The 27,041-nt window shown below is 40.3% G+C and overlaps 1 protein-coding gene across 1 annotated transcript in view; it reads right to left on the minus strand.

The window, feature by feature from the left end:
• LOC109930310 overlaps positions 1-27,041 on the minus strand; it is a 75,790-nt gene that overhangs the window by 4,247 nt on the left and 44,502 nt on the right. Inside the window, exons 9-10 of the mRNA XM_048605291.1 lie at positions 23,302-23,369; positions 21,992-22,089 (exon numbers count right to left, since the gene is read on the minus strand). Coding sequence (XP_048461248.1) covers positions 21,992-22,089; positions 23,302-23,369 — 166 coding nt within the window. The remainder of the gene's footprint in view (positions 1-21,991; positions 22,090-23,301; positions 23,370-27,041) is intronic.

The raw sequence follows: 27,041 nt of genomic DNA on the forward strand, positions 1-27,041 counted from the left end.
AGTCCAGCTCGTCCCTGCCTCCCTAACCTGTTCTTCCTCCCACCTATCCCCTCCTCCCACCTCAAGCCGCACCTCCATCTCCTACCGACCAACCTCATCCCGCCCCCTTGACCTGTCCGTCCTCCCTGGACTGACCTATCCCCTTCCTAACTCCCTACCTACACTCACCTTTCCTGGCCCCATCCCCGCCTCTTCGACCTGTTTGTTTCTTCTCCACCTATCCTCTCCTCTATCCCTCTTCTATCCGCCTCCCACTCTCTCCCTATTTATTTCAAAACCCCCTTCCCCTCCCCCTTTTCTGATGAAGGGTCTAGGCCCGAAACGTCAGCCTCTCTGCTCCTATGATACTGCTTGGCCTGCTGTGTTCATCCAGCCCTGCACCTTGTTGTCTCGGATTCTCCAGCATCTGCAGTTCCTACTATCTCTCATTGTAAATTTATGGTTTTACCATTATTTTCTCGTGTTCTCTTCACAAAGTCATGTAGGTTTGATTTCATTCTTATGGAATTTTCAGCTGGGGAAACAAAGACCCAGGTAGTTTCAATGCCATGAAATTTAAAGAGGGAGCTATGCTGCCCAGAAGGGTTAAAAACAGTAAAAAAAATTTAATGCTTGGAAATGAACATACTGGTCATGCAAGAGGTCCATTTTGAGGGATACATGATGACGCAGACCAGTATTTCATATTCACAAGTTTTACTATCAAATATTTCTTGTTCTTTGTACTCAGGCTGATTTTTCATCAATTGCTTTTTCAAGTCACTCCAATTCTCAGTTGAGAGGGTAAACAACAATCTGGTCTTGGGCCACTGCTGATGCTGCTCAGTTTATTGTGTGTATTTGCACAAGAGTGGCTCTGGTGCAACAAACTATTTTGAGGATGTGTTGGGAAACAAATGTCTTACACTGTGTTTCTTCCAAAACAGAGCTCAGCTGGCTGGATGGATGGCTAATTTACAGCACAGAGTGACACAAGACAATGGGTTCAATTCCTGTGCCGGCTGACGGTACCATGAAGGACTCTCCTTATTCAACCTCTCCCCTAGCCTGAGGGATGGTGACCATCAGGTTAAACCACCACCAGTTGTCTGTCTCTAATGAGCCTTTTGGGAACTTTACCATTACCTTCTAAAGGAGAATTCTACATGCAGTTCATCTGTTGTATGTTCCAAATCTCAACTGGATTTAAAGAAAAATTTGGTGGTTTTTTTAGGTACTCATCAAATCTTGTTTGATGACACTCTGACGAAGTGCCTTAGAACATTTTACTACAGTAAAGCTCCTACTTAAATGCAAGTTGTTGCTGTATGTAAATTGAAAACAAAAACATTCAGAATGTCAAAGGGCCAACTGATTCATTACTGTCCAAAACAAGGCTCATCCCCTCTTTACCTTCAGAGTACTTGTCCTCACTTACACATATATTGTATCAATGCATTCTCAATCCTTCCAACACATATGCTTTTGCTGATCCGAGATCCACATGTAACTTGGAGACAGAATTCTGGTCACATAGACCCAAGTTAACAGCAGCAGATTTTTGCTGTGGAGATTGCAAGTCAGGACAGGGAGGCATAATGATGGGCAAGTGATGGCAGTCCCCTGAGCCTCATGCAACGTTGGCAACATCCTGATATTCAATCTCTTTCATGTGTTGGATAGTCCATAGAATTCACTGAAACTATGCAGTGTCTGTTGAAGAATGCAGAGATATACTGCAATGGTAACTTGGCTCCATAATTTTCTTTTCAATAATACTGAATTATATATTGACCTGAAATACGTAGAACGAGGATTGAAATCTTCCTGTTGATTTGAATTTTCCTGAAAAAAGTTTTTTTGCACACTTTGTTGGAATGAACAAATAATGGCCTTTGCGGTCATACCTTGGTATCAGAAGTATGTCATTGCTGTGATTAATCTGTGACACTCAGCTGACTATAGTGGGGAAATGTTTTGTATTGAAGCAATGCAAATTGCATCAATAATAATGCTTATTCAGTCAACTACCATCATGTTTATGCCATAAATGTTCTTAGTGACGCTAAGTGGCATCTGATGTAGTAAATACCATTCCTTGTCAATAATGCCAAGTTGCATCATTTGTACTTGCAGTCAAAGTGACAGAATTTCTTTTGTTCAATTCATTATTAAAAAACAATCCTGGTCCTCTTTCATTTGCTTAAGGCTTGCCGTAAAGTTCAAGGCCTTAACAATTTGACATTCTTTATCGTGTAGAAGTAGTAAAGGGCAACATGTGAACTTATATTACATTTACTGAGAGCTAGAATTTATTTAGTTTTAAAACTGTTCAATTGTTTATTTTAGTTGCATTCACAGGGAAGAAAAAGGCTGTATTAAAACTTGTCGTTTAGTGGAATATAAAATATGTGTTCCATTCTCCTTTTTATTTATCCCAATTTGGGAAGAATGGATATACTTAATATGGCAGGGTTGATTTCTGGGGTAAATTAAGCATGAACAATGCTGACTATAAAACAAACAGTCCTTAATAGATGGATGATCATTCTAACAGCTAAAGAGGCCTGAAATCTGAAGTGAAAACAAAATGTGCACAACAGATTAATCAGCACTGAAACAAAAGCACTGCTGCCTCACAGCACCAGGGACCTGGGTTCAATTCCACCCTTGGGCGACTGTCTGTGTGGAGTTTGCACATTCTTCCTGTGTCTGCATGGGTTTCCTCTTGGTGCTCTGGTTTCCTCCCACAGTCCAAAGATGTGCAGGCTAGGTGGATTGGCCAGGCTAAATTGCCTGTGGTGCTCAGGGATGTGTAGATTAGGTGGGATTTAGGGGTCTGGGTGGGATGCTCTGTGGGTCAGTGTGGGCTTGATGGGCCGAAGGGCATGTTTCCACACTGTAGGGATTCTATAATTTTATGAAAATATAGATTTATGGTTTGAAGAGAACTTTCAATAGAACTCACTTACACTTGTAGTATTTTAATTATATTTTAGTTTTTTTTACTTCTCAGAAGTTCATATATAAAGTAAGGAAGATATTTAAAGCAGGACAGGAATATCTGGGTACCCTGTTCTACTTCGAGCTTTTTGCAACTGCAGAACAACAAGACCCTGAAGTAATTAGAGGTTTCAAATCTATTAAAGTTGGCATTGCATTTTGAAAATTCAATAGTATTGGAGTCCGAGAAAAATATTTTACTACTACCAATATTCTTCACTTTGACACTAAAACAATTTTAAAAGATGATCATTTCTGGAAATCAGTGTCAGCATCAATCACACCCAAATCAAAGGTATCACAGATTAGATGCAAAATAAAGCAGATTGCCCCAAATGCAACTCCGAAGAATACTGTTGAGGATACCAGTGTGAAAGAATGAAAGATTGTGGAAAAGATGGAGGAAGTGAAACAAGGGGGAAAGAAGAAACATAAACACAGAATGAGAGAAAGAAGATTTCACCTGTTCAACGTAGTCCTAAGTGCTGTACAATCAATGAATTACTTTTGAAGTGTTATTGTTTTTGTTGCAAAAATGGCAGTGAGTTAATGTATAGCAAAGGCTATAGCTGAATGACTGTTTTGATGGCATTGCCTCTGTCTTTACCCTTTCCAATTTTTACAACAGCTATCTTCGTGGCCTCACTGGGTGACATTGCTAACAATGAAAACCAAATGAAAGGATTCGTGATGGAGATGAGTGGGATTACATTATAGGGTGATCGACGGTGAAACTGATCACATGCTGGGTGGAAGCCAAACAGGCAGTATCCTCAGGACAGCGTGACTAGTGAATGGAACAAAGTAACTCTTCAACGAAATGACTAAAATATAAAGACTTATTGAAAATAAAAAAAAGAGAGAAAATTAGACATTAAGGGTGAGTGGATTCACTCCATACGCTGTGTGTACACTTTTACATTTTCAATTTCTGGCAAGAGAAAAAAAAGACTACAAAGTTTCCTCTTCTGGAATATGCAATCTCCATCTCATTTCTGAGCTGGGAAATGTTGGCTATGTTACCTATTTCCACCTGGAAGAATTCATTTGTATAGAAGTTGAGAGCCATTGTGACCTTAATTGTCCCTGGTAGAACTGTTCTTCTCTGGTTTGGGCTTTGGGTCCTGGTGAAGGATGTGGCCCATTTCAGTGAATCACCCTCGAAAACAATGAGCTGTCTATCAATAAATGTAATGTGAGCTGCCAATGCTAAAATCAATTACAGCAATCCTTTGATTTTGAATCAGAAGGCAGTCTAGAACGTACGCTGATACTCTAATGTAATACTGGGTGAGCTCTGTACTGTTGGACGTGCTACCTTTTCCTTAAACTATCAAACCAAGGTTATATCTTTACCCTTGGATGGAAGTAAAAGACCCCATAATGCTATTTTGAAGAAGAAACAGCTTCCCAGTACGCTAGCTAAAAAGTATCCTTCTGACAACATCCCTAAAACAAGATCTGATCGTTATCTCAATGCTGTTTGAAGGATTTTTCTGTGTGCAAATTTGCTGTGGTCCTTCCTTCATTACCACAGTGACTACAACTCAAAAGTGCTTTGTTGCCTGTAAAGGTTTTGGGATATCTTGAAAGATACTACATAAAGTCTTTCTTTCAATTGAATGTAAACTAAGTCTAACCAAATAGATTTAGATAACGTGGTAGGTGTTGTAACTATTGTGCTCACCTACTGCCCAATGTATAACAAAAAATAAATTTGGACCCAAGATAATTTTTCTCTCCCAGACCAGGAGTAGAGACTAGCTGCAGTGGCCCCCAACTATTGCATCAGAGATCAGCTAACTCAACACAGATGGGAAAGAAAAATAACCCTAACTTTTGTGATCAACAAGAATGATCAATTCATTGGGTAAATACATTGAGCCGCCAAGGGAGAATTTTATTATTCACTTTATCCAACTAATTATTTTTCAATATCTTCCATTGCGTTTGTTTGCGATTATTTCCATTCCAATTCGGAAAGTGGCTAGCATTTCATCAAAAGGAGGTGATGGCCTAGTAGTATTGTCACCAGACTATTAATCCAGAGACCTAGGTAATGTCCTGGGGACCCAGGTTTGATTCTCACCACAGCAGAAGTTGGAATTTGAATTCAATTTTTAAAAAACAAAGTCTAATGATGACGATAAATCCATTGTCGATTGTTGGGAAAACCCATCTGGTTCACTCATATCTTTTAGGGAAGGAAACTGCCATGCTTACCTGGTCTGGCCTACATGTGACTCCAGATCCACAGCAATGTGACTGGCTCTTAAACTGCCTTGTGGGGAATTACTGATGGGCAATAAATGCTGGCCTAGCCAGTGACATCCTCATCCTGTGAAGGATTTAAAAATATTAAACAGATGTATGCAATATCAAAACAATACCACAGGGTGGCATTAAGTATCAATTCTAATTACACAATTTCCAACAGCCCACTGTAACTTTAAAGTTACTTTAGCAACCAATTATAAATTTTTACAGTAATGTGACAAAAGACAAAAGCAATGGAGAATGTCACTTGCTGGTTAATGGGTAGGAAGGGAAATATTATATATGTTTTACAGTTATAAGGTTTAAAAGATTGTAGCCGTCCAAAAATGGGACAATTATAAAAAGGATAGGATCAAACTAACCACAGATTTGAAAAGGTGAAGTTGGTCACCAAAGTAAGGGTACCAACTAGGAAGAAAATGAAAATTTTGATGGGGTAAGTGAGTCGAAGGTGAGAGAAGGTCCTGAATAGATCAAAGGCTACCAAAAGCTAGCAGTTAAACTTGAAAATGCAATGGATCAGAATGGAGACAACTGCAAACAAATCCAATAAAAAACATTGAACATTAATTATATTTGATGAAAACAAATAATGCAAGCTCTCCCTCAATGGCTCAGCATATTTAGAAGTGATTTGGATGGGAAACTTTTCTAGGGTGAATGTAAAACAAAATGAGATTGGATGTGGACTTTGCATAGGATTCAACAAAATATGGGAATATGGTCTTGTCAGTCATCAAGATAATGAGTGCAAAGAAGCCTTGAAAGGAAGGTTGGGGGGTGTTCAGATGGTTGAGAAGAATATTAAGATAATCTGTACCTGGGCAGAAAATAAGGGAGAAGAGATAGACAGCGAAAACAGAGATGGTAAAGACATGGTAAATTGAGATGGCGATGTAGAGATTGATGATGCTGGTTGAATGTATTAAAGAAGTCTAGTAAAATTTAAGAACAGTTACTCTTAACTCTGCTGTGGAATTTAGTTCCGATGTCCCTGCTTGCATAAATGCCATAATGAGCTCTGGAGTTGTAAGGTCCCTGATGGAACTCATACTAACTCTTGATCGCAGATTTTTGATAAGTGCTACTTGATAGTACTGTCAACAACACTTTTCATCACTTTACTGATGATTAAGAGTAGATTGATGGGTAATTTGTAACTGGATTTATCACCTTTTTTTGTGACAGGACACTTCTAAGCAATTTTCTACTTTGTTGTAACTGTACTAGATCAACTTGGCTGGGGTATAGTTAGTTTTAGTGCACAAGTCTTCAGTACTGTATAGCCAGGATGTTGTTGGGGCTAAGTCTTTGGTATATCCAAGTAACTTAACCATTTCTTGATCTCACATGGTGTGAATCAAGTTGGCTCAAGACTCCACTTAGTACATATTGTCAAAGAAGGCCACATCATGTTCAGGGCCCTGCTAGTTTTGAGAATACGGGAGGTCGTGGACTCTCTTCCTACCGCGAGATCATTTAATTGTGTATAATCATGCAAGACTGGACATCATAGCACGACAGAACTTTGATCCAATCCATTGGTTGTGCAACTTTTTAAAGTTTTATCTACGGCATGCTACTTCCACTGTTTAGCATGCATGTTTTCCTGTGCTGGCACCTCTTTTAGGTGTGCCTGGTTCATACTCCTGGCACACTCTCTGCACTCGTTATTGTCCCAGACTTGATTCCCTGGCTTTATAGTAATAGTATAAAGAACAAAACTATACAACACAGGAACAGGCGCTTTGGCCAACCAAGACTGCACTGCTACATTATGCCTTTCTAAACTAAAAAACCTCTTGCCGCTACACAGTCTGTATCCCCCTATTTCTGGCTTATTAACATGTCAAGATGACTCAAAATGTCAATACTCTGTCTGCCTCCTCCACCACCACCTCTGGCAGCACATCCAGGCACTTATGCTGTGTTTAAAAAAAAACCTCATCTCTTCCATCTCCTTGAAAGTTATTCCCTTTAACTTTAAATCTACACCCCCTCGTAACTAACATTTCTACCCTGGGAAAAAAAGACTCCGACTATCCATGCCTCTCAGATGTTGACAAAATTATCAGGTCATCCTCCAATGTTCAAGTGAACAAAAACAAGTTTGTCCAATCTCTTCTCATACATAACACCCTCCAAACTAGAGAACATCCTGGGAATCCGTTTCACCCTTGCCAAAGCCTCCACATCCTTCTGGTAGAGTGGCAAGCAGAACTGTACACAATATTCAAAATGTGGCCTAACCAAAAGATATAGCAGGAGCAAATTACTGCAGATGCTGGAATCTGTACTGAAAAACAAACAAAAAAAAAATGCTGGAGATCACAGCAGGTCAGGCAGCATCCATGAGAGAGAAAACAAGCTAACTGTTCTTTCCAGTCTGGCTGTTAGACACACCATTGTTCTGCCACTCTCACAGTCCGATCACTTAATCTGAACTATCAACATCTTTTCTCCCCAGCACCCCACTCACCCGAACTATTGCATAAATGCTGTCCCCTCCATACTTCACGTTAGCTAAAGATTAGTAGTGCGAGGGATACAGAAATATTGAAAATAGAAGGCGATGACTATTTGGCTCTTTGAGCATGCTCCTCCATTCAATGTGATCATAGTTTATCCTGTATTTCAATGCTATATTCTCACTTTCTTTCTGTGCCCTTTAAATTCTAAAATCGAAAGAAAAAGCATTCCCCCTTACACTAGTGCTTGACTTTAGTATAGTACCGTTAACACAGTACATTTCATAACTGTTTTCTATGCTCGCTAATCTATCAGGGAGTTTGACTCCTGGCATCTGGCCCCGAGGACCTAGCAGGAATACCACAAGAAACCCAATATCCTCATGTGGGTGGTCAAGATCAGTGAAAGCATTTTACACAACAGCTCACAGCCACCACCTTTCACATCGTTCAATACACCAGCATTCAGGACTCGGGACTAACATCCAGATAACCTACCTCACTAAAACTCTCATTCTAACAAATCAAACTCTCAATTCTTGCTGTCTCTATATACCACCAATTTTCAGCTGCGGCAGACACAGTGTCACTCTATAATAATATTAAACTTTGTCTCTCGACTAAAGAGGTCACTAACAACTAAACAGAGCAGAACTGGTTTGGGGGTGGGGGGGGGGGGGAAAGAGGGGAGTAAAGATACCTGAATCTCAGGATTGCTAAAGAATAGCTCACAGAATCTTGGAGCTAGCTGTGACAATGCCTTTGGAGGATGATGGAATGCTTCTACTTTATGCCTCAGCTTGCCATCACCTAGCACGATATGCAACTGCTAATAGCATAACCATGGGTCTCTTGCTGCTTTCTTACACCCCATTTACTCAATCCAACTTTGCACTTCCTAATTTTCTGCTTTCAGGCACCCCAGAACAACCATTTTCCAGCCACAGCAACCTTAGAAGAGGGGGGCAGCATCATATTACAAATAAAAAAGGCCCCATGACTTGATTTGAAACTCAACATCACTGGCTCAGATACTGGCACTGCACATGCCTTAGGAGGTTAATAGAGATTGGTGATTTGCACAAAATGAGTCACTGGGCATGAATGACCTATGGCTAAATGAAAGGGCAGGGGATAGCTGTGTGCTAGCTCTCAAGGGCTAAGCTTTGGACAATTTCTTCAACAGAACACAATGGGGCGACATACACGAGAACCAAGGATGCAAGCCACGTTGGAATGCATTGGCTGGCCAAGCCTTTGTTGCCGATAAGGAAAATGGGAGGTCTAACTTGGCAGAGGTCTGACTCTCCCAGACTTAGGCCAATGTCCATGTCACATTGTAGATCTAGATACACTACAATTTCAGCCCCTGTACCTATTACTGAAAGTGTAGGCACATCATCAAATCCTCCTCTCTGAGGGTGCAACAACACTTCCTCCACCAATCCAGCAAATCACCACACCTCCAAAGACATTCCATCGTACTTACAAAATTACAACAGCAGACAGTATAAACTGGGAAGGCAGTAGCAGAGTGGCATTGTCACTGGACTAGGTAATCCAGGGACCCAGCTCAATGCTCTCAGGATATAAATTTGAATCCCAACATGACAAATGGTGAAATGTGAATTCAATTAATGTAATCTGGAATTAAATGCTAGATTGTTGGCAACCATGCACCAGTCAATTGCCTTAAACACCCAAATCATTTAGTAATTTCCTTTCCTGAAGGAAATCTGCCATTCTTAACTGTTCTGGCCTACATGTGACTCCAGATCCTCAACAATATCGTTAACTCTCAACTGCTTCAATCTAAAACAGTCAAGGAAGCAACTCAATTTTAGAGCAAGAGATAACAAGGTGTAGAGCTGGATGAACACAGCAGGCCAAGCAGCATCAGAGGAGCAGGAAAGCTGACGTTTTGGGTCTAGACCCTTCTTCAGAAATGGGGGAGGGGAAAGGGGGTTCTGAAATAAATAGGGAGAGAGGGGGAGGCGGAAAGAAGATGGATAGAGGAGAAGATAGAAGATAGGTGGAGAGGAGACAGACAGGTCAAAGAGGCGGGGATGGAGCCAGTAAAAGTGAGTGTAGGTGGGGAGTTAGTAGTTTGTCACGAACCAAGCGTACGTGTTCCACAAAGCGGTCCCCAAGCTTCCGCTTGGTTTCCCCAATGTAGAGGCGGCCACATCAGGAACAGCGGATACAGTATACCACATTAGCAGATGTGCAAGTGAACATCTGTTTGATGTGGAAGGTCTTCTTGGGGCCTGAGACCTACATCCGTGACACCACCCACGCCCTCCACCTCCTCCAAAACTTCTGATTCCCTGGTATACCGTATCCACTGTTCCCGGTGTGGCCTCCTCTACATCGGGGAAACCAAGTGGAAGCTTGGGGACTGCTTCGTGGAACACCTACGCTCGGGTCGCAACAAACGACTGCACCTCCCAGTCGCGAACCATTTCAACTCCCCCTCCCACTCCTTGGACGACATGTCCATCCTGGGCCTCCTGCAGTGCCACAACGATGCCACCCGAAGGTTGCAGGAACAGCATCTCATATTTTGCTTGGGAACCCTGCAGCCCAATGGTATCAATGTGGACTTCACAAGCTTCAAAATCTCCCCTCCCCCGACCACATCCCAAAACCAGCCCAGCTCGTCCCCGCCTCCCTAACCTGTCCTTCCTCCCACCTCAAACCCCACCCCCATCTCCTACCTACTAGCCTCATCCCACCTCCTTGACCTGTCCGTCCTCCCTGGACTGACCTATCCCCTCCCTAACTCCCCATCTACATTCACCTTTACTGGCTCCATCCCCGCCTCTTTGACCTGTCTCCTCTCCACCTATCTTCTCATTTATCCATCTTCTATCCGCCTCCCCCTCTCTCCCTATGTATTTCAGAATCCCCTTCCCCTCCCCCATTTCTGAAGGGTCTAGACCTGAAACGTCAGCTTTCCTGCTCCTCTGATGCTGCTTGGCCTGCTGTGTTCATCCAGCTCTACACCTTGTTATCTCAAGATTCTCCAGCATTGGCAGTTCCCACTATCTCTGAATCAATTTTAGAGCAATTGGGGGACAAACAACAAATGCTAGCCTTGCCAGTGACACCACGTCCCATCAAAAAATAAAGAAAAAAATATAAAAACTTTCAAGTTGAATGCCTGACCCTTATGAATGACATTACTAGTGGACCCATCTTCTAGCTTTATTCACGTCATTTGGTGAGTGACATACAAACACATTGAATGAACCGGTGTGGTTCACGCCTTTAAGTTACACATCAAGTGCATGGACTACATGCTAGCAAAAGGTCCTTCCCAGCATGATATACCACATTAGTAGCTGAGAGGCAGATATCCCAGTTGGCATAGCACTGATTCCAGCTATGTAACAAATCTGAGTTCGACATCCTTTGGAAGCATTGAAATTAGGAGATGGAATAGGCCATTCAACCCTTTGAGCCTGCTCTGCCATTCAAAAGCATCGTGGCTGGCCTGCTATCTTATTGCCACCTCCTCACTTTTTCTCCCCATTCCCCTTGATGCCTTTAAAAAAAAATTCTCTTTCTTGTATACTGTATATTCAGTGACTTAGCTCCCACAGCCTTCTGTAGTAGAGAATTCCATAGACTTACTATTCTTTGACTAAAGAAACATTTCTTTATCTCAATCTTAAATGTATCCTGAGATTGTGTCCCCTGGTTCGACTTGCCTAAACTGTTAAAACATCCTACCGCAGGCTAGGCTCAATGGGGTAAATATTTCCTTACTTCACTACTAAAAAAAAGCATTTTGTAAAGTAATGTATGAATTGCATCAGTCATGCGCGCTTATGTAAGAAGAGTACTTTTTTAAAGAAAATCCTTGGAGATCACTGGTTAATTACAACACCACCAAGCTGGAATTTCCAACAGCAGCTGATGCAATACTGTCTGAAGTTTCCTCAGTGCTGCAACCAGCACAGACAGGGAGGAGAGAGGCAAGTTGGTACTGAGACAGTACACTAAAAAATATTGTTTTCATACAGGAGCATGCCTTGCATTAAGTGCAAAATTCATTCACGCTGCCCAATGAAACAAAAACAAAAACAAAATTACTGTGAAATGAAAATAACTATTTTACAGTAATCAAGTTGCAGGAAGTCACTTGGTAACATTTTGGAAGCTACAAACTATGGTACACTTCAGGAGCCAAAGATATTCTTGCTGATGAAACTTTATTTAGTTTTAAATTGCATCTTTGACATGTTGGTCTTCCAATTTTTAGGCTGTTGGTATTTACTGGACTCTCTAATTCGCACGTGTTCGCATTTAATTTAATAAAGGCATATCAGAAATACCTGCATTCCCTAAATTGAGCATGATGTTGACAGTCTATCCCATATGAATTATCTTTTGTACAAATTACCTGTTAATTCAAGTCAAACAGTGCAAGTAAATCAGTGATCATTTAGAGCTTAGGTATTGGAATATAAAAATTAAATGACCGAGTTAAGACAGCTATCATACTCATAAATTTTTTTAAAAAATAATTTAACAACAAATACAAATACGTCCCTAGAATTAATTAGGGAAAAACAGCTCTCCTTGGTGTCTCTTCAGAATAATACAGGCAAAGACATCATAGTCCCACTGAACCATAGGGCTGCTCTCGCATTAGACAACTATTGGTGATTTAGCCTGGAGGGTCGCCATAGAACATAGAACATTACAGCGCAGTACAGGCCCTTCGGCCCTCGATGTTGCGCCGACCTGTGAAACCAATCTGAAGCCCATCTAACCTAAACTATTCCATTATCATCCATATGTTTATCCAATGACCATTTAAATGCCCTTAAAGTGGGCGAGTCTACTATTTTTGCAGGCAGGGCATTCCACGCCCTTACTACTCTCCGAGTAAAGAACCTACCTCTGACATCTGTCCTATATCTATCACCCCTCAATTTAAAGCTATGTCCCCTCGTGCTAGCCATCACCATCCGAGGAAAAAGGCTCCCACTGTCCACCCTATCTAATCCTCTGATCATCTTGTATGTCTCTATTAAGTCACCTCTTAACCTTCTTCTCTCTAACAAAAACAGCCTCAAAACCCTCAGCCTTTCCTCATAAGACCTTCCCTCCATACCAGGCAACATCCTGGTAAATCTCCTCTGCACCCTTTCCAATGCTTCCACATCCTTCCTATAATGCGGTGACCAGAACTGTACGCAATACTCCAAGTGCGGCCGCACCAGAGTTTTGTACAGCTGCAACATGACCTCATGGCTCCGAAACTCAATCCCTCTACCAATAAAACCTAACATACTGTACGCCTTCTTAACAACGCTATCAACCTGGGTGGCAACTTTCAGTGATCTATGCACATGGACACCGAGGTCTTTCTGCTCATCCACACTACCAAGAATCTTACCATTAGCCCAGTACTCTGTATTCTTGTTACTCCTTCCAAAGTGAATCACCTCACACTTTTCCGCATTAAACTCCATTTGCCACCTCTCAGCCCAGCTCTGCAGCTTATCTATGTCCCTCTGTAAGCTGCAACATCCTTCCGCACTATCCACAACTCCACCGACTTTGGTGTCATCCGCAAATTTACTAACCCATGCCTCAGACAAGGGAGGAGGTTGAGATGGCGACATTAACCTGTGTGAGAATTGGACTCCTGCTGTTGGCATAATTCTACATCGCAAACCAGCCATAGAAGAGCTAACTGGAAGACCCTAGACAGACAGTAAGATGATGTAATTGCATTGAATTTGTTCATGATATTAGTAAAGCATATATTAGAAAATTCATATAAAATTCTTCGTTCTGATATTTAAAGGTATTTACTGGTGTTTAAATGAATGAACACATTCAACAGAGTATTGGACAGAAGATTTTAGTATCAATGGGAGTTTGTTCTCTACAAATATTGTAAATATTGTAAACATTGTATCAAGGATTTGGCATGGTTTTTGCAAGAGCAGGACATTTAAGGATGGGCAATCAATGCTGGCCCTGCCCGCGATGCTCATATCCCATGAATGAAGAAATAAGTTTGCTCTCTCAGCAACAATACTGTCATATCCAAGTATGTAATCATTTGCATTGCTGTTGTACTGATACAAGTTTCTTATCAAAACAGTAAAACATACGCAAATAAAAATGATTCAAACTTTTCATTCCAGTTCCAATTCCCAAACTGTTTGCTAAATGAGAAATTAAATTAGGCAAATTAAAGAAAATAAGCAAAGAAAATCAGTGTTTTCTAGTAAAAAAAAATCCTGACTTTTTAGTGCAATACTTTGAACAAACAATACTTGTTAATACAAGAGTTACATAAATTGAGGCCTTTGCCAAATTTAAGACATCTGGAAAAGCACACGTAGAATCAAAGCTGTCTTTCATTCCTTAAAACTGAATCCACCAATTAGCTGTGGCCATTTGACAACTCTTCACATCTCTGAATCATTAGCGAGACAACGTAGCAGATATGTACGTTAGAAACAGCTAATGCTGGTTTTCAGCCTGAAACAATTTAATCCATAAGTAGTTATTACCTTTTCCTAAAATATATCCTTCCCTCCATTGCTGGCTACATATTAAGATCATGATTCCACCCACTAGCTTAGGCCTATTTTTGTTTTTAAGAATCACTAGGCATTTCCGTGTTGATTTCAGATTTCCAGTAAGATTGACAATTTTTTAAAAATTAAGGTATCTTAAGATGTTAAAAGTGTGTTAAAACATATCTATATGGCATCTTTAGTGTAACAAAACGCTCCAGATGCTTTCCTGGATTATCATACAGTGTCTAATTTTGCTTGATAACAGAACGTGATAGCAGCACGGATGGCTATAAGATTAAATAGGTAGCTTTAAAAGAAAAGGAAGAGAATTAGACAGATTGGTTCAAGGGAGGAATTCCAGAATGTAAGCCTCAACAGTTGAAAGTGTGGCTTCCAATAATGGAACAAACAAAGCACAAGAGGCAAGAATTAAATGAGCACATATTTCACAGGGATGACAAGTGGGGAGACTTACAGGGGTAAGGAAGAGAGTGATGCAAGGCATTTGAAAAGAAGGATAAATTTTAAACATGTGATTGCTTGATTGGGAGCCAATCTAGTTCATTGAGAACAGGGGATAGGTGAATATGTCCTGATGTGGACATGGATGAGAGTTTTAGATGACCTCAAATTTACAGAGGACTGAATATGGGAGACCAGTCATGAATGTGTTGGAGTAGCAAAGTTTAAAGATAACAGAATGGACAATGGCTACTAGAAATTTGTGCATAGCGTGAACTTTGTATTGCCAATACCTTCTTCCAGTGTGCCATCACACCATCTGGGATTTTAACACTATTATCAACTTGACCTGATAATCAACAAGTCTGTCCACCACTATTCACACCTGCACAAAGAATTCCACTCGAGGAATGATGACAAACATCAGAAATTTTCAGTCCTCAAAAGCTCCTTATATGCAATTGTTCACCAAGCAGACTGAAGAAGGCGTGAAAATCAATGCAGTTGTCAAATGAAGCAGCAGTAAGGTAGAGTGAAGGATACAATCAGACTAGCCATGATCTTACTGAATGGCAGAGCAAGTTCGAAGGTCAAAGTGGCCTTTACATGCTAACTTACTTGCTTATGTGTACAAAATCTGGAAAAAGAACAAGCAGATTAACCACCATAACATCATGTGGTTTCAGAATCTCCAAGGCAGATGCTAATCCTGCAAACAAGGCATCAGAAGAAATCATCCTACACCAACAGCAAGGGACAACTTAATGAGTAACACTTGTTCCAGAACAGGCTGACTTAGTCTCAAGCAGATGGAGATGGTAGCTAGGAAGTAGACTTTGGAGTCAGCACCAAAGACATCAGCTTTAGTATTCCCAATATTCAATTGGACAAAAGTTTCTTCATCTAGTCATAAATATCAAATAAACAGTTGAACAACTTATTAACAGTGAAAGAAAGTTTTGAATCAGTGGTGAGCTAGCTGCAGTTGAGTATGATCAATGCGAATGAAAACTAATGATATTTTAAAAATTAAAGTCACAGCATGTAGATGAAAAAACAGAAAGGAACAAGGATTAATAAGTCAGGGACAATAGGGATAATGGGGTGGAAGAGGAAAGAGAAACAAGTGATATAATAAATTCAAAATGAGACTATGAATTGATGTATATTGAACATATGCTTTAGATCAGCAATGCACATGAAACACACTCATGCATTCCTCTTCTCAGATGAGTTTATTAATAACTATCTCAGTCGATAAATATCATGCAGGAGATTGTTACACCAAGAATCTTCTAGATTTAATCTGTTGTCTGTAATGCTGATAGCTTATTTCACAGTCATGACTGGGAAAGGGTTACAATTAGCTTCAGCATCTCTGACCTTCAGACAAAAAAGACTGATTTATTCTCTAAACTGCGCTGAAATTTAGCGGATGTGGTATATGTCGACTTTCAGAAAACCTTTGATAAGAAATTATGAGTGTAATCGGGGAGATTAACAAATACAAGATTAGCAGAAGCGTAGTAAATTGGTTTACAAACTGATCAGAAGGGAATCCTGACACTACCTCTAACTTCTCTGTTCTTCCCTATTCCAGCATATGGCTGATGATTCCCTGAGAGGTTTCTCTCATTTGGTATCCATGCATGTATTTTCAAATGAGATTTGAGGTTGACAAGTGGGAGTCTTAAGCACTGATGTCCAAAATTTCAGATAATACTATAACAGGGTACATAACAAATAGTGAAGAGTAAAAACGTAGTACATGACTGAAAAAAATAGCAGTATTACATAATTGTAGCTTATTTGGAGTAGTAGCAGGAGAGGAGAGGAACAGGTGGAACCTGGGTCTGAATAGTAATAGTGGAGCTTCTGGATAAAAACCAAAGGAACAGGGCTCAGATCAAGCTCAGTCACAGCAGTAGTGGGTAGAACATTCACTGAACCCACAGGCAGAGCTCCTGAGGTGATGTCAGGGTTCAAAATGTAACGTAGGGGAACAGGATTGGCTACTTGGGAACCAGCTTTAGGGGCTAACAGAGTAGTACTGGAGAGAGTAGATGTAAAGTCAGGAACAAGGTGCAATCAGATATGGAAGGAATGCTAGGACAATACAGTAGGCAGAGAAGACATGGGCAGGATAAGGCACATGGGAGGTCCAGAAAACTGCTCAAAGTACTCCAGATGTGGCCTCACCTTGTACAGTTACAGCAAGACTTCCTCACTTTCATGCTCCAAACTCCTTGAAATAAGGGCAAACATTCCATTAGCCTTCCCGATTATAGTGAGAATTCAGGTCCAGTGTGCTCCTCTAAGAGTGAAGGGCAAGGGTAGCAGGTCCAAGGCATTTTATAAGTAAGTATAACAGAATTACCAGAGGAAGAGTGGGACCTATTAGAGACTAAAGGGACAACCTGCACATGGACCCAGTGAATGCCGGTAAGGTCTGAAATGAATACTTGTCATCTGTATTCAGAGAAGAAAAACATTGCAGTTGGGGATTTCAGTTGGGATAGTGAAGTTCTAGAACATGTGAATGATTAATGAGGCATTAGATGTTTTAGTGGCCTTAAGGTGCTTAAATCCCAGGGATGTAAAGAGATGTATCACAGACTGCTATGGGTGGCAAGAGAGGAGTTGCTGGGGCCCTGGCAGATATATTTAATACTTTGCTGGCCACAGGTGAGTGCCAGATGACTGGAGGACAGTTAATATGGTTCCTTTGTTTAAGGGCAGCAATGATAGGCCAGGTAATTATAGACCTCTTAGGCTGACATCAATGGCACGGAAATTCTGAAGGACAGAATTAATTAATACTTAAAAAGGCAGGGAATGGTTAAGGATAGTCAGCACGTATTTGTCTGAGGGAGATCCTGTCTGACTAATTTGATTAAATTTTTTGAAAAGGCAACTAAACACATTGGTGAGGGTATGCAGTTGATGTGGTTTACATGGACTTCAGTAAGGGCTTTGACAAAAATCTCACATGGAAGGCTTGCCCAAAAGGCAAGGGCCCATGGTATCAAGGCAAACTGGAAAACTGATACAAAACTGGTTTATAAATAGGAGGCAGAGAGCAATGGTAGAGCGAGGTTCTTGTGTAATTGAAAGCCTGTGACCAACAGTATACCACAGGGATCAGTGGTGGGACCCTTGCAGCTTGTCATGTACATTAATAACTTGGATGTGAATATAGAGGTAATAATTAGTAAGCATGCAGATGACATGAAAACTGGGTGTTGTTAATAGTGAGGAGGATGGTCTCGGCCAGTTTGACACTGGTCAGCTGGTAACTTGGGAAAAGCAAATAGTGGATGGAATATAATCCTGATAAATGCAAGTTGATGCATTTTGGGAGGTCTGATGAGGGAAGGATATACACCAATAAATGATAGATCTCTACGGAATATTGACAAGGAAAGGGACCTTGGTGTAGAAGTCCACAGATCCCTGAAGATGTCAGCACAGATGCAGGATCTTGAAGGATGCATAAGGGACGCTTACCTTCGTTAGCTGGGGTGCAGGATATAGTGGCAAGGAAGTCTTGTTACAACTTTATAAAACAGTGGTTAAGTCACAAATGGAATACTGCATGCATTTCTGGTTGTCACGCTGTCAGAAAGACATGATTGCTTTGGCCAGGGTGTAGAGAAAGATTCACCAGGATGCGACTTGGGATGAAAAATTTCAGTTATGGGGAGAGACTGGACAGACTGGGTTTGTTTTCCTTACAGCAGAGGAGGCTGAGCGGGTATCTGATTGAGTTATATAAAATTGTGATAGGCACAGACAGATCGTGAGAATCTTTTCCCCATGGCAGACGTGCCCAAGACCAGAGGACAGAAGTTTAAGGCGAGGAGCAGTGGTTTACAGGAAGAAGCTTTTTCACCCAGCGGGTGGTAGATATATTGAATGTGCTGTCTGAAATGGTAGTGGAGACAAGTGATCTAGCAACATTTTAGGTAGTGTCCAGATGAGTACTTAAAATGCCAGGGCATTGTAGGCTATGGACCAAGTGCAGGTAAATGGGATTAGTGCAGTTTGGTGTTTGTTGGTCGGCAAAATCATAGTGGGCTGAAGGGCCTGTTTCTAGGCTATATGATTCTTCACTACTCTATGATTATTGGGAGAATGCTGAATGCTGGGAACAATGAGAAAGATTTGGGGGTTTGGGTGCATAAAGGAACAAAGGAAACAGCTCAAGGCCATAATAAAGGTAATGAATACTGGGTCTTTGTAGTAAGAGACACAGAATGTTAAAGTTTGATGTACTTGTGCATCTCAATTGTAAGACCATCCAAAAGATATGCAGGTTAGGTAGACTGGCCAAGCTGAATTGTCCCTAGTGCCCAGAGATGTGCAGGCTAGCCAAATTAGCCATGGGATATGCAGGGTGTTAGGGTAGGGGGTGGTGGGTGTGGATGGGATGCTCTTCAGAGGGTCATGCGCACTCAAATCGGCCACATGCCCTGCTCCACACTGTAAAAATTCTATATTCAAGAATACGACTGAACTCCAAATTGTGGTAAACATGGGACAACAGTAAAAGGTGCATTGTTTTTACTAGTATTCTGCCTATTACAAGGAATATTAATCTGAACACCTGAACAAATCAGTCATTTTGTTTTTAAAAAAAAAAAAGGGCAATTTGACAGTACAGAGTAGATAGAAACAAATGGTTTCAGTTGATAAATGAGTAAATTCACAGGGAAAGATTAAAAAAAAAAATCAGAAAAATAAAACAGTTAGAAAAACAGAGCAAGCAGATGTCACTAGAAAGCTAATGTCTGGAGGATAAATACCAAAGTCATGTAATAGTTAAGATACTGCATAATTCTACGCAACTTTGTGTTCAAGAGCAAGCTGCTACTACCAAAAATGACCCATATGGCGTTAAAAAATTAAAGTAACAGCAAACCAATCATAACTACACTAAATCAATATTTCTTTTGATAATGAAATGGTCTATGGCAGCAAGTACTGTAAAGCATAAAAGGGCTTTAATATTCTTTAGTAACATTTTTTACTTTTTCATATGATGTGAGCCAATTGTTGCCCATTCCTAAATGTGCTTGAGACTGGTTTAAGGTGTTTTCCACCTTTGCATTCTATTCTAACATATTAATCAGAAATGTGTTTAAATAGTACTCAAACAGGAATCTTATTGCAACCCATTGACTTGTATGCTGCCAACTGAATCCAAATTCCAAGCTGGAAATGAAGAAATGCCAAGCAGTTCAGCTTCTCTTCTTGATTGTATCTTGATGCCAAACAACGTCGAGACCATGCAGAGGAAGTAAAGAAAGGTAATTAAAAAACCTTCAAACTTCTCTACAAATACATTAAACATTTAATTGTACAGTTTTATTACAACTGTTATTTAAGACCATTCAAAATAGGAACAGGAGGTGGCCATTCAACTCCTTGAGTAACTATGACATTCTTCACATCCACCTTCTTGCTCCGTCTCCAAAACCCCGATTCCCCTACTGATCAAGAATTTATCTCAGCCTTAATTACGTACAAGGACTCTGCCTCCACATCTCTGTCCGAAGGAATTCCAAAGACTCTCAAGCCTGTGAGAAGAAATTTGTCCTCATCTCAGTCTTAAACTGTTACCCCTTATTTCCGATATTATGCCCTCTGGTGCTAGACTCTAAGAAGGGAGACATACCCTCTGCAATTACCCTGTTAAGGCCATTATGAATCCTGTTTATTTCGATGAGATCACCTTTCGTTCTTCTGAACTTATTGAGTAGTGTCCCAACTTGTTTAGCCTTTACTCATAAGACAAGTCCTCCATATCAAGGATCATCAATCCTAATGTACCTTCTCTGAACTGCCTCCAATGAAGTAGGGTTTTTCCTTAGACAAGGAACCAAAACTGCTCAACAATACCTTGTACTATTGCAGTAAGACTTTATTCTGATGCTCCAAACCCCTTGAAATATGGGCCAACATTCTATTAGCCTGCCTGAATACCTGCTGTACCTGTGTACTAACTTTGTTTTGTGCACAAGTACCCCTAAATCCCTGTGTGTTGCAGCTTTCTTCAGTTAAATAATAATATTCTGTTTTGTTCTCCCTTCCAAATAAACAACTTCATATTTTCCCATATTATCCTCCCTTTGCCAACATTTTGCCCAATTACTTAACTTAACAATATCTCACTGTAAACTGTTTATATCCCTCTTACAACCTTCCTTTCCTTTTTTTGTGTCGTCTACCAATTTGGCTACATTACATTTGTTTCCTTTCTCCAAGTCATTAATATATATATTTGAAACAGTTGTGGTCCCAACACTGATCCCTGTGGAACCCTACTGGTCACACGTCATCAACCTGAAAAAGAACACTTCATTCCCACTCACTGTTTCCTATTCATTAGCCGATTCACAATCTATGTTAAAAATCACCTCTAACACCTTGTGGAGTGCCTTCTGGAAGTCCAAGTACAACACATCTACTGGTTCCCCTTGATTCTCTTCGGTTGAGGCTTCCTCAAAAAATTTTAACAAATTGGTCAGACACCATTTCCCTTTAATGAAGCCATGCAGACTGTGCTTGGATTAGATTTGATTTTCCAAATGTTCTGCTATTACTTCCTTAATAACTGATTCCAATACTTTTCCAACAATAGATGTTAGGCTAATTGGCTTAATAGTTATTTGTTTTTTGCCTCCCTCCTTTTTGAGTAGGCAGTGCTACGTTGGCAGTTTTACCACAATCAAAGGATTTTTGGAAAATTACAACCAATGCATCCACCAACTCTGTAGGTCCCTCTTAAAATCCTAGGATGCAAACCAGAGCCAGGGGACTTATTTTAGCACCAATAGTTTGTCTAATATCACTTCTCTAGGAATGATGGTGGTGCTTAATTCATCCTTCCCCCGTATTCTTTAGTATTATTATTATTAATAATAATAGGAAATTCGAATTATCTTTCACTGTAAATTTAGTACACACTTACACTGAGAATAATCATTTGTGAGGGCATCATGTTAGGGTTTATAATCCAATAATTTGCTGCTGCAGTTTTTTAAAATCAAAAATGCATTTCATACTTCATTTATAGGTAAAATTTTGAAGAGTATACTGAAAGCTATCACCATGGCACTGAATTCTGGTGCCATTCATTAGCGATAAAAACTGTCCTAGAAAACTATCTGAACCTCATTTTATTATCTGCAGCATCACCAACTTCCGATTACCTACATAATTAATGCACATTAGGTACGTACCTAGTCATTTTCTCAGGTTAGTTGGTTCTGACAGTAACTGTATAAGGCGTTGTTTCCAGTACAGCGGAATACTTGCTCCAGTTTTGGATGAAGCTTTAAGATAAACTTTTAAAAACAAAAGTATGTCACCCATAAGTTGTTTTTCCACTATCGCATAGAACCGTTAAAATAATAATATTAATAGTTAGGAAAGTATATTTAAAAATTGCACCATAGATTTGAATGGCAGCTTATTCTTGTTTCTCAGGGATTGATTGCTGAACCAGTATATTCATGCTATAATGTTGAATTTGACCAGAGATAATCTTCCAACCACATATTCCACTCCATTAACAAGATTTCCTTAATTTACTCCTGTAACACTGCCTGACTTTGCTCATCTGCTGTTCAAATTTGCAATAACTTATCTGTAGGTTTAACCATGCTCGTCTAATCAGACTCTCAACTTTCACTCTCCATAAAACTGAGCTCATCAAAACACTGCTGTCTATATCCTAATTCACAACATTTCTTGCATACCTATTATCCCTTTGTTTGTTGACAGTCTGACATGGCCATGGATGGAGTTGAAGACAAGAATAAAAATTATAAAACTGAGGCTAAGATCTTCCCTGCACGAGCTCCACCAACCTCTAAGATATCTACACTTTTGCAATTACAACATTATGCATTTCCCCTAATTTTAATTGTTCCATTCTTCCGACTGACCAAATTCCAAGCTCTGGAATTTTCCTTCACATCCAATTCCTTTTCCTCCATTATTATACTCCTTAAAGCACACCTCTCACCAAGCCACTGCTCAACTGTCCCTTAACTATCCATTACTTGGCTGTGTATATTTTTGTATAAAACCAAGTTGTGGTTGGTACAGAAAATAACAACGCAATACTGAACAGTAAGATCTCTTGTTCAAACCATGATCTTTGCAGTTAGCTGATCTTAGCTGGGGCAATGGCAGACATGCCCCAATGTACACAAGTGCAATTGTAATTAGGAATAGCAAAATGCTCCAGGCCACTTTATAAAAACTTCTGATGGGAAGTGCACTTTACTTACATTTACAGTGGCCTTTTATGAAAGGAGCAAAAATGTGTGATCAGGTGAATAATGGTACTTATACACTAAAATATTACTATATGGGCAACAAATACAGATTTACAGCATGTGACAGCGAGCCAAGAATACATTTGGCATTTTTTACAAGAGGGAAAACTATCGAAGTTAAAGTTAACATCAGCAAGTGGAATTGACATTCTTTTGAAATTTCTTACAAGAAGCATATTTCATGTTATTTAATTCACTGGCTGTAACACTTACCACAATTACCTTCCGAATATCTTGCAAGCCCAGCCGCTGCCATCTTTTGGGAAAGCTGAGATCCTCTTCTAAAAGAAATAAAAAGTTTAATCAAGAACAGCAAAGTAACTAAGTTAAAGAAATTGAACTTATGCTGATATAGGCTTTGACTGTTAAATTAAACTGGACTAAAATTATACATTACTGTGAAAAATGGAGAGATTATACCTGAGTTGGTGGCTCTTTATTTACCATGTATTAGCTTCCTCAGCTAAACTGGCATAGGGTTAAAAATAAATGAGTTAAATGCGTGGCTCAACGATTGATGTGGGTAGAATGTTTCAGTTCATGGGACAATGGCTCTTTTCTACCCCAGTAGCGATGCCATTCTGGTGAGATGGGTTTCACTTGACATGCATTCATGTAGATTACGAAAATCAAATTGACAGTAGCCATGAGTAAGAACTCACAGGGTATTCACAACAGTTTCGTGGAACGATATGTTGTCGATCCAACCAGGGATCAAATTATTTTTGATCTGGTAATTTGAAATGAACTTCACCAAATTATTTCAGAATAAAAGAACACCTATAAAAGTGACCATAATGTTGTAGAACAGAGCATGCAGTTGGACAGCAAGAAAGTTGGGTCAGAAATAGCTATGTTACCAGTGTATGCATTAGTTAAAAATCTTCTGAGAACCATGAGATTCTCAAATTATTGGAGGATTGGAAAACTGCCTTATTCAAAATGGGAAGGAGACTAAAATCAGGTAACTATAGCCCAGTTGGCTTGACATTTGTTATTGGGATAATGTTAGGGCCTATTATAAATGATGCAATAGCAGAGCTCTTAAACTTGGTATTATGGTCAAAGAGTGTCATCATGGCTTCCACGAAGGGCAAGTCACATTTATTAGAATTCTTTGAGAAAGCAACAAGCATGATTAATGAAGTTGATGCAATATAATTGGATTTCCAAAAGTTGTTTGATAAGGTACCACACATTAGACTACTTAAGATAAGAGAAAAGAGATAAACATAGAACATAGAACGGTACAGCACTGTACAGGCCCTTCGGCCCACGATGTTGTGCCGAACTTTTACACTAATCGTAAGGTCTATCTAACCTCCACCCCTACCTTATACTATCATCCATATGCCTATCTAATAGCTGCTTAAATACCACTAATGAGGCTGACTCCACTACCCTCTCCAACAATGCATTCCACGCCCCGACCACTCCGAGTAAAGAACCTACCTATGACCTCTCCCGTATATCTACCTCCATGCACTTTAAAACTATGCCCCCTTGTAATAGCTACCTCCACCCTAGGAAAAAGTCTCTGGCTGTCCACTCGATCTGTACCTCTGATCATTTTGTACACCTCTATCAAGTCACCTCTCATCCTTCATCGTTCTAAAGAGAAAAGCCCTAGCTCTCTCAACCTTTCCTTGTAAGACCTTCCCTCCATTCCAGGCATCATCCTGGTAAATCTCCTCTGCACCTTTTCCAAGGCTTCCACATCTTTCTTGTAATGAGGCGACCAGAACTGGACACAATACTCCAGATGTGGCCCAACCAGGCTTTTGTATAGCTGGAGCATAACTTCACGGCTCTTGAACTCAATCCCTCTATTAATGAAAGCTAACACACCATATGCCTTCTTAACAACTCTATCCACCTGGGTGGCAGCTTTCAGGGAACTGTGGACATGAACCCCAAGATCCCTCTGCTCCTCCACACTGCCAAGAATCTTTCCGTTAGCCCTGTATTCTGCTTTCAAGTTTGTCCTTCCAAAATGAATCACCTCACACTTTTCAGGGTTAAACTCCACCTGCCACTTCTCAGCCTAGCTCTGCATCCTATCAATGTCCCTTTGTAACCTAGAACAGCACTCCGCACTATCCACAACTCCACCCACCTTCGTATCATCCGCAAACTTACTAATCCACCCTTCCACGTCTACATCCAAATCATTTACAAAAATCACAAATAGAACAGGACCCAGAACTGATCCTTTGGTTCACCACTCGTAACTGAGCACCATGTTGAATATTTTCCATCCACTACCACCCTTTGTCTTCTAAGGGTCAGCCAATTCTGAATCCAATCTGCCACATTCCCCCCTATCCCATGCCTTCTTACCTTCTGCATGAGATTACCATGGGGAACCTTATCAAACGCCTTACTTAAATCCATGTATACCACATCCACCGCTATACCTTCATCCACGTGTTTGGTCACCTCTTCAAAGAATTCAATAAGGTTTGTGAGGCATGATCCACCCCTCACAAATCCATGCTGACTATCACGAATCAAACTGTGCCTTTCCAAGTGATCATAAATCCTATCTCTCAGAGCCCTTTGGGCAGCATAGCAGCATGAGTGGAAGTAGGACTCGAGTCCTCATGCAAAATTCACAAAAAGGTAGCATAAAAGTTCAGCAGGTAAAAAGCAAGGCAAATGGAATGTTGGCTTTTATTTCAAAAGAGGTGGAGTACTAACATAGGAAGAACTTGCTATAATTATACAAGGCATTACTTAGACCACACCAATAATATTGGTGTGCAGTCCAGAACTAGGTGGAACCCTGTTACAGAAAGATTGTCTTAGGATTGCAGAAAGATTGAATAGTTTGTGAATTGCACAACTCACGTTGTGGTTAGGGTTTTAACCTTAAAAGTTAGGTAGGCTGGTGGTGGGGGGCGGAGGAATTCAATTGCACAGAAAATTATGCAAAAAGTTAAAGGTTGGGGGGGCTCTCAGGAGAGGTTCAAGTTTTGAGAACAAGTAATAGGAGAGAGTATGGAAAGGGTCAGGAGTTTGACTTCAGGGATAGCAGAAAATGGGACAACTATGAGAAGTGAGGCAGTCAACACAGAACTGAGGGTGTTGTATGTAAATGCATGCAGTATATGAAATAAGGTAAATAAGCTTGTAGTGCAGATTGAAATTGGCAGGTATGATGATGTGGGTACCACAGATGTAGCTGAAAGGGGATCAGAGCTAGGAATTAAATATTTAAGGATACACATCCTATGTAAAGGACAGGGAGATGGGCAGAGGGGGCGGAGTTGCCATGTTAGTAAGAAATGAAATGAAATTGATAGCAAGAAGTGATTTAGAGTCCGACGGCATAGAATCTATGGGTAGAATTGAGGAAACTATGAAGGAAGAAAAAAGGCCTTGATGGGAGTTGTATACTGGCTTCAGAGCAGTAGTCAGGATGTGGAGAAGAAAATAAACGAGGAGACAGAAAAGGCTTGTAAGAAAGGTACTACCACAATAACCACTGTAATCGTGATCAATATGCAGGTGGACTGGGAAAATAAGGTTGGTAGCAGATGTCAAGAAAAGGAATTTGTGGAATTTCCACAAGACTTTTTTTTAGCTGCTTGTGGTACAGCCACTAGGGAATAGGCGATTCTGGATTTGGTGACACATAATGAGGCAGATTTGATTAGGGAGTTGAAGGTGAAAGAATCGCTAGGGACCAGTGTCCGTTAAATCATTGCATTCACCCTGCAGTTTGAAAGAGAGAAGATTGAATCAGATGTAATGGTATTACAATTGAGTGAACATAACTACAAAGACATGGTCAGAATTGAGTGGAAGGGGAGACTAGCAGGGAAGAAAATTGAGCAGCAATGACAGGAGTTTTTGGGAGTAATTCAGAAGGCACAGCAGAAATTCATCTCAAGGAAGGGGAAACATATTAAAGGGGATGAGGCAACCACAGCTGTCAAGGGAAGTCAGGG

The sequence above is a fragment of the Rhincodon typus genome, chromosome 14, assembly GCF_021869965.1.
Source record: "Rhincodon typus isolate 14 chromosome 14, sRhiTyp1.1, whole genome shotgun sequence".
NCBI classification, from domain to species: domain Eukaryota; kingdom Metazoa; phylum Chordata; class Chondrichthyes; order Orectolobiformes; family Rhincodontidae; genus Rhincodon; species Rhincodon typus.